The 12418-nt window shown below is 40.1% G+C and overlaps 1 protein-coding gene across 1 annotated transcript in view; it reads left to right on the plus strand.

The window, feature by feature from the left end:
- The first annotated feature begins 222 nt into the window (after positions 1–222).
- The window catches only part of LOC108577474 (eye-specific diacylglycerol kinase), a 94167-nt gene continuing 81971 nt past the window's right edge, over positions 223–12418 (plus strand). Inside the window, exon 1 of the mRNA XM_017940630.1 lies at positions 223–1277. Within this exon, the coding sequence (XP_017796119.1) occupies positions 223–1277 (1055 nt within the window). The remainder of the gene's footprint in view (positions 1278–12418) is intronic.

Below are 12418 nucleotides of genomic sequence, written 5' to 3' on the forward strand. Positions count from 1 at the left end.
CCTCGTCGCCAAGGTGTAGCGAGGTGATCATCGAGCTTCCCAGCGAGACGACGATCGTTCAGAAGCGTGAAGATCGTGGTTCGAGCTGCGTTGCTCGGACGGAGGAGGAAGAGGAGGAGGAGGAGCTGACCAACGGACGATCACTGTGGACATCGTCGACGTGGTTAGGCTTGTCGATCGGCGGGATAGAGTCCTGGCTGAGCAGATAGCTGCCAAGTGAGGATGCAGAGGCTGCGCTCGACCTTCAAGAGGTCGCGCACCCCGACGGGAGCGGAAATGAAGTCTCAGTCGAGCCTCGAGGTGCCTAAGCAAGTCAGATCTGCCTCCTTCGACGAGATACAACTGGAGGCTAAGCGACAGGACGACGTTAGAGACGTGAGATCTACCAGGACGACGTCTTCCTCCTCGTCGTCTTGTTCGCCGGCTAGATCGCAGGATTCCTCCCGTGGAAGGCGATCGGCGACGCTTAGAGTGCCGCAACTACAAAGCGGTCAACGTTCGAAGAGCTTCGACGTGTGCGAGAGAAGCTACGGTTCGTCTTCTAGCCAACAGTCCTTCGGTGGCGTGAGACGATCGGAGACACCGACGATTCAAGTCTCCGGCTGTTACCACTGTGCCTGCGTCGAGGAGTACAAGAGCCTCTACCTGAGTCTGTCCAGAGACGACGACGATCCTTCGTCGAGGGAAGACGACGACGGTGACGACGCGGACTACACCTCGGAGGACGAAGACTCCGAATTGGTGGACAGAAGCGAAGGTAGCCCGGAGATTCGTGTGACCTTGACGACATTCACCGAGAAAGAGCTCGACGTTCCCGACAAAGAGATACCAGACGTGGTACCTGTGGTCCCGGAGATCGTTCCTGAAGTGGTGCAAGATGAGGCAACGGATACCAGCGAGGTCAGAGGCGGTCTATTCCCGGAGAGGCAGCGTAGAAGGTCGATCGCCTCGCCGAAACTTGCGCGACAAGAGGCTTTGACCTCGTACCCTATCGAGCTGCCAACGTTGGTCAGCTCGACGGAAGACGAGGAGAAAGCCGAAGACGAGGACGACGACGAAGATTTGAGCAACGTCGGTGCTGGCAAGTGCAAGTTCGTCGTTAGGGATATATTCTTGACGGTTCCTGAGCTGAAAAGGGATCGCGCCGCGTCCGTGGACTCTTGCTTCAACAATAAAAATGGGAACGGCGAGGACGCGGATACTTTGACCGTGCCGCAGCAGAACATACGGTCGTACACAGCTTTGCTGCCTGGAACCGAGGCTCGACCTCCAAGAGGGTGGGTACGTCTGGTGAATGGAGCAAGCCTCTTGTTCCGTATACTTTGAATTTTCTCAATGTTCCTTCGCGGTCGTCTCTTTCTCTCTGCTCGATTCTCTAGTTGTGTCGATGTTTCTTCTTCTCTACTTTTTTTTTCACGCTTTTGTTTGTCGTTGTTGTTGTTGTTGTTTTCTCACTGTCTTATTTTCTACTGTTCTATCGGCCTCTTTGTGTTGTATCGCGTATGTATGAAGCTACTATGTCTGGTTGTTCGAGCTGTTGCGCTGCGGACACGCGATGGCGTTGCAACAATCGAGGCACTGTCGTTCGTGTACAGAGAACGATCGACGGTGTTCTGTGACGATGATGAATGCCGATGTGTACACCTTCGAATCGCACGCGAACTTGCACTTCTGTTTATTGTGCTTCGAGGCTTTACAATTTTCAGATGGGAAGCGATAACGTGTCTTGCGTAACGACGCAGGTGAGATTCGACGATATATTTGCACGTTTGCTTGACGATGTGATTAATTTTAACAGGAAATCGGGGAAGACGAGAGTAACTTTCTCGCTTTCACGAAAATGAATGTTTTTGTTGATTTTTATTTTTTCACTAATGAATTTAAACCGTATTTAAAAGACACAAAAAATTAAATTAGAAATAAAGTATAATCGAATTAGCTGTTTTTCTTTATCGATGAAATGTTGATAAGTGAGAAACAACGAGGGAATTTCTCAAAGAAATTCCTCGGTCTTCCTTCGCTCTTTCTTTCGTGCAGTTCACGTGTTCAGTTTAATCGAAGGCAATTTAATTTTACCGACGCTACACTTGCAGCCCGATATCGGCGTCTTTTGTGCTCCGAGCAATGATCGAGCTTTTCTATTTCGGGAAGATTAAGACGTCAATGATTCGAGAGAGAGAGAGAGAGAGAGAGAGTGAGTGAGTGAGTGAGAGAAGTTGATTAGAACTCCAACACGTCTAATTGAAGTATAGCGACGCACGCGGTTCATTGTGGCCGCGGGAAGTTGCTAGAATGTCGAAGCTGCTGGTGGACGAAGTTCGTCCTTTTCTGGAAGCCAGACCAAGTCGGATAACGAGATTTTTAGTGGGTTGCCCGTACAAGCTCGTGCAGAAAGAATCCACTGGGAAACGCGTGTTAAAAATTCAATTTTCAAGATTACCTTGTAGGGGACAAGTAAGTCGAAGAATTTCTCTGCGAATAATTAGGGTCCAGAGAATAATTAGTAAAAAAAAAAAAAAAAAGGGAAAGAAAAATAGACTGTTTCACCTACGTAATAATAAAAATAGGAAAAAGAAGAAATAATTAGGTACAGAAAATTTATATTATTGTATTAGTTACCGAGGATAATTTCTCTTTCGTGCAACACTTTTTACAAACTTTTTCCTTGTTTTTCTTTATCGTTATTTTGCTGTATATACAGTGTTGTACAGAATCGTTGTATTCTCTTCCGTGAGATTGGCTATTTTCATGTAACTTGCACGGTATTATATTTATCGTTCTTCCTTGCCATTAAAAAAAAAAGAAAAAACAGTACCGTGTGGTTTCTACGAGGAAAGAATTATTCAAGTGTTTCCTTCTCTAAATTGCCTTATAATAAGCAAGAAAGATGAAAGTTCGCTGATGTCTTTATCTTCTTCCTGTTACATTATTGCGCAACACCTATTTCTCCCTCACACCGGCTGCTGTGCCTTGTAAAAATACTCCTCGAATTTGTCGAGCTTGAGGTGAAACACGAGGATACACTATTCAACCACAAACACGTTGCATTTTAATGCAAATTTCTTCTTATGGATTTTCTTCGTCTTATCTGATTACACTTCGTTGGTTCGCCACTTTCCTCGAGTATTGTACTTTTCTTGAACAGTAGCTCTTCTTACAGTGACTTTACAATGCAGTTTTGCGAATTGTCACGAGTTCTCGATATTGTCAATTTTTGTTCAATTTTTATTTCACGAAGAACACTAGTTCTTTATAAAAATTTAGTAATGGTAGCTATCTATTAAACTCAAAATATTTATCATTTTTAATATTTTTATACTATTTTTAGCGTTTCTCCTTAGAATGGTACCTTCACCGTGGTTCATTTTGCGAATTTTCGGGAATTCTGGATATCGTCAAATTTTATGCAAAGAATTTTCACTGTTTATTAAATTGAATTATTTCACAGAGAATTCTTTAATTCTTGATAAAAATTTAGCGATATTAGCTACCTATTAAATTCACAATATTTACTATTTTTGACATTTTTCCTTAGAATAGTGCCTTTATCACATAATCTCGCGAATTTTCAGGAATTCTCGATATTCTCAACTTCTATGCAAATAATTTTCACTATTTATTAATGAGAATTCTTTATATCTTCCTAAAAATTTAGTAACGGTAGCCATCTGTTAAACTCATAAAAGCATAATATTTATTATTTTCAACATTTTTCCTTAGAACGGTGCCTTCACCACGTAATTTCGCGAATTGCCAAAAATTCTCAATATTCTCAAATTTCATGCAAACAATTTTCATTTTTCGTCGAACAAAATTATTTCGCAAAAAATCTTCAATTCTTCCTAAAAATGTAGCAACGGCAACCACCTATAAAACTCATAAAATCGCAACACTTATTATTTTCAATATCCCTGCAATTTTTTCAACATCTTACCAGTGAAAAAAAAAAAGGATACCAATAATTAAGAAAAACATTTCGTGTCATATATCTCCCCTCGAAACAGCAGCGGTATAGGTTCTTTTTCGAAGAAATCGAGCGACAGGACTTATGCATCACTTCACATCACCATTGTCACCGAAATCGCGACACAGCGATATGGCGGCCGCAATTCGTCCAAAGTGGCATTCTCGGTCCGATCATTTTTCGCGTCACGTTTTTCAATACCACTTTTCTCTCTCTCTCTCTCTCTCCACCTTCCATATTTCGCCTGTGTGTTACGTAACCGGGTTCGCAGCAAGCATATTAATTGAACTTCACGTTTCTCGATAACGATCTCAACATCGTCAACTTACAATCCCGACAATTTTACGAATCGTTGAACGTTCTCGCTCTGTTTACTGTACCGTAATACTTTACCGTAATATTCCGTCTACGTAATTCTGATCGCTCGTAACGATGAGAAATGTCATCGAGTTACGATAGAACGATCTTATACAAATCGTTCGGAGTAACCTTTTTTGCATTTATTGTAGAACGATGAATGGTAGTTTATAGGTTGTATTGCTTCGTGTCATGTAATACGATAAGAATTCTGTCGTTTCTTCGTTTACTTACGTGTCTTGGGAAATTCTAAGATAGTTCTGCTAAGGGAAATTCGTTAAATATGGAATACACTTAGGTTTTACAGTGGAAAGTTTGGTCACGAGTGGAGTGAGGATCTTTGTGCAGGAAAACTGTGCAAAATAAAGAATATATTTATTTTGGAACTCTGTAATGGCAAACTAAATTTTTTTTAAGGTCCTCTTTCCTCTTCTATTTTTATAAAAATATGCATTTGCGCAAATATTGAGAAAAAGAAGTAAAAGTAGTAAAAGAGAAATTTTTGTAGGTAATTTGAATGGTTTCAACGAGTGGATAAGATGGAAAAATTTTTTTTTGAGGTTATCTATGTTGTTTTTTGTATGAATGCAATTTTTTTCCAGTGTTCGTTGTCGCAAATATTGATTATGCGATTTTAAAATGATACTAGACTGAAATTTTGAATCAAACGTGAAACTTTCTTTATTTTTTCTCATTTCTTCTATCGGAAACCATTTCCATCGATTTCACCCTTTGAAACCATTTAAATTTCGTATAAAACTGTATAAACTTCACGTTCACCTTATATTCTCAATTAATCTTCTCATTTAAAATCAACCCCTACTGCATTACACCGCCAGTTCGATGACACCCTGTGTAATAAAAATAAACGTTCTATTTCTGAACATTATTGGGTCCTTTTCGACCCAGAGAGCTGGAGCGCACCGTCAAAGGGAAGAACGCGCCGGGGTTAAAAAGGGTGGCAATCTTCAAGATTTTTTTACGACTATACTGTTCGATGGAATTCTTCAATTTTTTAACCATATGTGCAAACCACTTTGACGAAGCTAAGAAAAAAAGTTCGACTCGAAAATACTAATTTTCTTCAGAGTTATGGGCGTTGCCCTGAACCTCCTCTTATCATCATTTTAAAGGCTATACTTTTATTATCTCTGCAATTTAAAAATGAAAGATTTTCTTAATAAATACATCAGCTTCCCCTTAACACTAAACCTACCACGCCCGGTCAAATGACCGGTTTTGAATCAAATTTAAAAATTTAAAACCTGATTTTGTCGAAAACAAAAATTTTAAAATTATTATCTAAAGACTATTTTCTGCGTTGTTTCCTATATTCATTTGGCAATCACCTGTAAGAATAGGTATACCTAAAGTGTCGGTACGTTTGGTGTTAAAGAAAATATTTTCGAACTTTCGTAAAATCTAAACATTGTCGAGAAGTCGAAGAAAAAGTTTCGTTTTGCATGAAAAATCCTTCATAATGATCCCATAAAAAGTGTCCAATTCGCAGACATAATGAAATCCCGGTTGACAAGATTCCCTCGAGCCAGAGATTCAATTTCTTCGCGCTTCTTTCCGCGAAACTTGGCCGTTTCGTCAATTTTAATTCCGAACTAGACGGCGTGGAACAAAGTTTCGCAAGTTTGTCGAATCGGTTCTGGTCGAAAGCGCGTTTCATCGTAGAAGAAGGGAAAAAAAAGGAGAAAAGTACCTCGACATTCTGTCTAAGAGAATCGGAATCCCGCGGCTCGTCGCGAAATCCTCGATTCCGAAACGCGAGAGATTCTTCTTTCGACGAGCTCGTCAAGTGGACGAATTACGGCCGCTGGCGAATAAATATTTGGCGTCTCGAATGATTTATGTCGTTCGACGGAGCTTAAACGCCTCTCGCTCGCTCGTGAACGTCGTCCGAGCTGACGAAAATCAATTTCATCGTCGATTTGCGGTTTCTTCCTTTGCTTTCGGCACTCTTCTTTTCACCGAGTCGCGCGAGACGATGAAAAATCGACCCCGCTTCTTCCTTTTCTCTCTCACTCGACAGCGCCAATGTTACGATTGAAAGGAGATTTTTTGCCGGGTAGGAAAGTGGAAAATTCAATTTGCCGCCAGATCTTCTTTGCACGGCTGCGGTGGAAAACCTAAGACGCGGCTAATCGAACGAGTTAATTCTAATTAAGCGGGTGTTTTTAAGGGTATCCTTTTAGAAATAGTAGGAATGAATTACATTCATTTTTTGTTGCTGATAAAGATGCGAACGATGTTAGATTTGTTTAAATGACTGGTAGTGTGTTTTTGATAATTTCGAGTATCGATTGAATTTTATGAATAATGATTTGTTTCTTCGATTAGAGTGATTATTGACTAGCGTTGTAATTTGTTACTGTTTGGTTAGTTTGTAGCGTCAGTTATCTTATTAGAAGACACACGTGTCAGAGACGACGATTTTCTTTATCGTTATCTTGCTGTATATACAGTGTTGTACAGAATCGTTGTATTCTCTTCCGTGAGATTGGCTATTTTCATGTAACTTGCACGGTATTATATTTATCGTTCTTCCTTGCCATTAAAAAAAAAAGAAAAAACAGTACCGTGTGGTTTCTACGAGGAAAGAATTATTCAAGTGTTTCCTTCTCTAAATTGCCTTATAATAAGCAAGAAAGATGAAAGTTCGCTGATGTCTTTATCTTCTTCCTGTTACATTATTGCGCAACACCTATTTCTCCCTCACACCGGCTGCTGTGCCTTGTAAAAATACTCCTCGAATTTGTCGAGCTTGAGGTGAAACACGAGGATACACTATTCAACCACAAACACGTTGCATTTTAATGCAAATTTCTTCTTATGGATTTTCTTCGTCTTATCTGATTACACTTCGTTGGTTCGCCACTTTCCTCGAGTATTGTACTTTTCTTGAACAGTAGCTCTTCTTACAGTGACTTTACAATGCAGTTTTGCGAATTGTCACGAGTTCTCGATATTGTCAATTTTTGTTCAATTTTTATTTCACGAAGAACACTAGTTCTTTATAAAAATTTAGTAATGGTAGCTATCTATTAAACTCAAAATATTTATCATTTTTAATATTTTTATACTATTTTTAGCGTTTCTCCTTAGAATGGTACCTTCACCGTGGTTCATTTTGCGAATTTTCGGGAATTCTGGATATCGTCAAATTTTATGCAAAGAATTTTCACTGTTTATTAAATTGAATTATTTCACAGAGAATTCTTTAATTCTTGATAAAAATTTAGCGATATTAGCTACCTATTAAATTCACAATATTTACTATTTTTGACATTTTTCCTTAGAATAGTGCCTTTATCACATAATCTCGCGAATTTTCAGGAATTCTCGATATTCTCAACTTCTATGCAAATAATTTTCACTATTTATTAATGAGAATTCTTTATATCTTCCTAAAAATTTAGTAACGGTAGCCATCTGTTAAACTCATAAAAGCATAATATTTATTATTTTCAACATTTTTCCTTAGAACGGTGCCTTCACCACGTAATTTCGCGAATTGCCAAAAATTCTCAATATTCTCAAATTTCATGCAAACAATTTTCATTTTTCGTCGAACAAAATTATTTCGCAAAAAATCTTCAATTCTTCCTAAAAATGTAGCAACGGCAACCACCTATAAAACTCATAAAATCGCAACACTTATTATTTTCAATATCCCTGCAATTTTTTCAACATCTTACCAGTGAAAAAAAAAAAGGATACCAATAATTAAGAAAAACATTTCGTGTCATATATCTCCCCTCGAAACAGCAGCGGTATAGGTTCTTTTTCGAAGAAATCGAGCGACAGGACTTATGCATCACTTCACATCACCATTGTCACCGAAATCGCGACACAGCGATATGGCGGCCGCAATTCGTCCAAAGTGGCATTCTCGGTCCGATCATTTTTCGCGTCACGTTTTTCAATACCACTTTTCTCTCTCTCTCTCTCTCTCCACCTTCCATATTTCGCCTGTGTGTTACGTAACCGGGTTCGCAGCAAGCATATTAATTGAACTTCACGTTTCTCGATAACGATCTCAACATCGTCAACTTACAATCCCGACAATTTTACGAATCGTTGAACGATTCCCTCGAGCCAGAGATTCAATTTCTTCGCGCTTCTTTCCGCGAAACTTGGCCGTTTCGTCAATTTTAATTCCGAACTAGACGGCGTGGAACAAAGTTTCGCAAGTTTGTCGAATCGGTTCTGGTCGAAAGCGCGTTTCATCGTAGAAGAAGGGAAAAAAAAGGAGAAAAGTACCTCGACATTCTGTCTAAGAGAATCGGAATCCCGCGGCTCGTCGCGAAATCCTCGATTCCGAAACGCGAGAGATTCTTCTTTCGACGAGCTCGTCAAGTGGACGAATTACGGCCGCTGGCGAATAAATATTTGGCGTCTCGAATGATTTATGTCGTTCGACGGAGCTTAAACGCCTCTCGCTCGCTCGTGAACGTCGTCCGAGCTGACGAAAATCAATTTCATCGTCGATTTGCGGTTTCTTCCTTTGCTTTCGGCACTCTTCTTTTCACCGAGTCGCGCGAGACGATGAAAAATCGACCCCGCTTCTTCCTTTTCTCTCTCACTCGACAGCGCCAATGTTACGATTGAAAGGAGATTTTTTGCCGGGTAGGAAAGTGGAAAATTCAATTTGCCGCCAGATCTTCTTTGCACGGCTGCGGTGGAAAACCTAAGACGCGGCTAATCGAACGAGTTAATTCTAATTAAGCGGGTGTTTTTAAGGGTATCCTTTTAGAAATAGTAGGAATGAATTACATTCATTTTTTGTTGCTGATAAAGATGCGAACGATGTTAGATTTGTTTAAATGACTGGTAGTGTGTTTTTGATAATTTCGAGTATCGATTGAATTTTATGAATAATGATTTGTTTCTTCGATTAGAGTGATTATTGACTAGCGTTGTAATTTGTTACTGTTTGGTTAGTTTGTAGCGTCAGTTATCTTATTAGAAGACACACGTGTCAGAGACGACGCATTTAGCGGCATAGGCCTCTTCTAAAAGAACACTTTTTTTTTTTTATATAGGGTTTTACATCAACATCGAGGTCATTAGCGACGAGCTTTCACAATGACTTTAGATTTTGTGGAAGAGGTTGGTTTCGTTAAGGAATTCAATAGTATTTCTTGCATACTTTTCAGACGTAAGGGCAGTATTCGAGTTGATTTTAAATTTGAGGCGTTGGGTAGAAAATTTTTGGCAGTCGTACAAAAGGTGGTGTACTGTGAGTAGGGCTTCGCAACATAAGGGAGGGTCTGTCTTCTTTATGAGAAATTCATGTGTCATCTTGCCAGTGACCAGTTCTCAGACGAGAAAGAACGATTCTTTCTTTCCTGCTCATGTGACCGCGTGGGATTAAAAGAACATTGTATCGCCAACGAGCGGAACCTTAAAATCTGTCATTGGGGAATAGGCTCGGCGGCGTAGAAACCAGTGGCGAGAAGGACCCGACGTCCTGTTGCCGGGCACAAGGAGGACGCGTGCACGGGGCCGGTGGCCCGACGTCACTGAGGCTTCGTAGCGCGTACAGAGTGATAAGGATTCGGAAAAAATGATCTCGCCACGAATTGGGGAGAGTCTAGGGACTCTCCGGTGTCGAATCCTCATCCCTTTGTCCCTTGACTCCCATGCATACAGATCCTTATCCCGGGTACCGTTTTGACAACTACCTGCGCGTTTTCCACTTTTCCACCGAATTCCTGTCCTATCTCCGGCAGATCTTCAAGCTGATGCACTCTACCCATTTCTTTTGTACCGAATCCTTAAGTTCATTACCTAACCATTGTCCTTGCAATTCTTCTCCCGTACCATCGAGCCCTCAATCCTAACGAGTCCTGATCATTATCCTTACACATTCCTGGTCCTTACCTAACGGACGCATTCCTAAATTCCCTCAACCGCAACTCCCGAAAACCCCAATACAAAGGCAGCCTCGAAAAAGAACGAAAGGCAGTCAGCATTGAATAGCAAGGCAGTTTAGACCGTACACTTTATATTTGCAAAACCACAGCAAACTATCAACAAATAAAGATAATTCGTAAAATCCACCGTCTAAAGTGATTCGACGACACCGGGAAGAGGACTGTGTCGAAAGGCACGACACTTACCCGAGAACCTTCGGCGAGAAGAGAATTCCAGCAAGTTTATGAATAGTGATTTTTTTGGAGGAGTTTTTCGATTAGTGTGATGATTGATTAGTGTTGTAAGTTGTTACTTTTTGGTTAGTTTACGTAGTCCTATTTTATCGAGTGTTTATTTTAGTCAAGGCTACCGATATTATTCACTCGTGACGGAGAGTTATACTATTAACATATGTAATGATAAGTTAAGAGCGGAGAACACAGTGGCCCTTAGTTCAAAGACTAGAATTTACTGCATGAATTCTAACCGAAGAAATAAACTTTGCACGCGAAGTAAACTTTACAGTTGAAGTCTCGTGACGCACTGTTTAATTGTTATCGATCTTCCTTAAGGAGGTATTTTGGTTTTCGGGGTCGAAATAATTGGTAATTTTTGCATTGCTTTTGCCTGTAAATTTTGACGAAGGATTTTTCGAAATTAGATAAACTGTGAGAGCTGTGAAGGTTTGAGTGACCCAAATCTTCGAATATTCTCAAATGTTTTGTTGAAACGAAGTTTTCCAAAACTGTTCCATGGCTCTCTTGGAAACTATTGGATCGATTTTTTTCTCATTTATACCTAACTAAAATCAGGTCAGTATTCCCAAAATTTCCTTTTCTCGTATCTAAGGTTTATTAAAATCGCAGGAAAAGAACGTAGTTTTGACTTAAATCGATAGCCATTTTGAAAAGATAATTTTATAAATTGTACGTAATTCATTCATAACTGTACATTTCAATTCTTCGTTTCTTCCTTCACAGCTTCGTTTTTCTTCGCACCTAAAATTCACTAAAATCGCAAAAAGGACGTATTTCTGACTTCAGCCAATTGCCATTTTGTAGAAAACTCCAAGAAACGATATTTTCACCAGAGAATTTTGTAAATCGTACGTAACTAATTCATTCACAACTGCACACCTCAAAACTTCGCTTCCTCACCCAAAATTCACTAAAATCCCAGAAAGAAACGTATTTCTGACTTGAGCCAATTTCCATTTTGCAAAAAATTCTCAATGTACGTGCACACTTCCACGAGTTTCATAAATCCTACGTGATTCATTCACGACTGCACATTTCAATTCGTCATTCCTTCCTTCCACCGCGAGCGATCTCCCTTTTCTCAGCGGCGAGACAATGAAAAATCGTTCAGGTTTTTTCGTCGACAAGAAAGGATCGATCTCGAACCCGAGGGCCACGATTGAAACGCGACTTTTCGCCGTACGGAGGGCGGGGAGGGCGAGGGAAATGCAGTGGCAATTTCACGCCCTCGATCAAGCTATTTCTGGCTCGTTCCTCGGATAACGAAGAACTCGCAATCGAATTACGAACGGCGGGAATTAGCGGAGGTAAGCGATACGCGTGTTCCGTTCGCCTGCTTTGCAAGACCGAACTCCTATTTTCCTGGAGAAAAACGTTTGCCTTCTAATTACAGCGGGGTGTGCAGCCGTGAAACGAAGAGGGGCAGGGAGCAGTTTATCGTTTAATTGATGCTACGGATTTGTCTCTCTACGCGTGAAAAAGACTCTCGGTTTCACGGCACGTGGCGTTTTTCCACCGCGATACGTGATCAGGATGAAAAAAGCGAGGCTTTCTTTTTTTTTTTTTTTTTGATCCTCGAAACGACGTTTGCTCGATTCACAGTTTCATTTTTTCTACCGTTTGTGTATAATTGCGATGCATTTAAGTTTTGAACGGGTTTCGATATTAACGAGGTATGAGAGTATCATTGATGGGGAATTTTTAATGACTTTTTTTTGGTGAGTTTGAGTGTTTCGTTTATTTGGTGGTGAATGGAAGTAGGGTTTTCATTGGGAGGGAATTTGGGGAAGTGGTAATCACCGATATTGATGAAATTTTGGTATATGGGAGTACTCAAGAAGAAAGATTCAAATTTTTAAATATTCAAATTTTCCAAGTTTCGAATTTTCAAAGTTTCAAATATTTAAATTTT

The sequence above is a fragment of the Habropoda laboriosa genome, unplaced genomic scaffold, assembly GCF_001263275.1.
Source record: "Habropoda laboriosa isolate 0110345459 unplaced genomic scaffold, ASM126327v1 scaffold776, whole genome shotgun sequence".
Lineage (NCBI taxonomy): Eukaryota > Metazoa > Arthropoda > Insecta > Hymenoptera > Apidae > Habropoda > Habropoda laboriosa.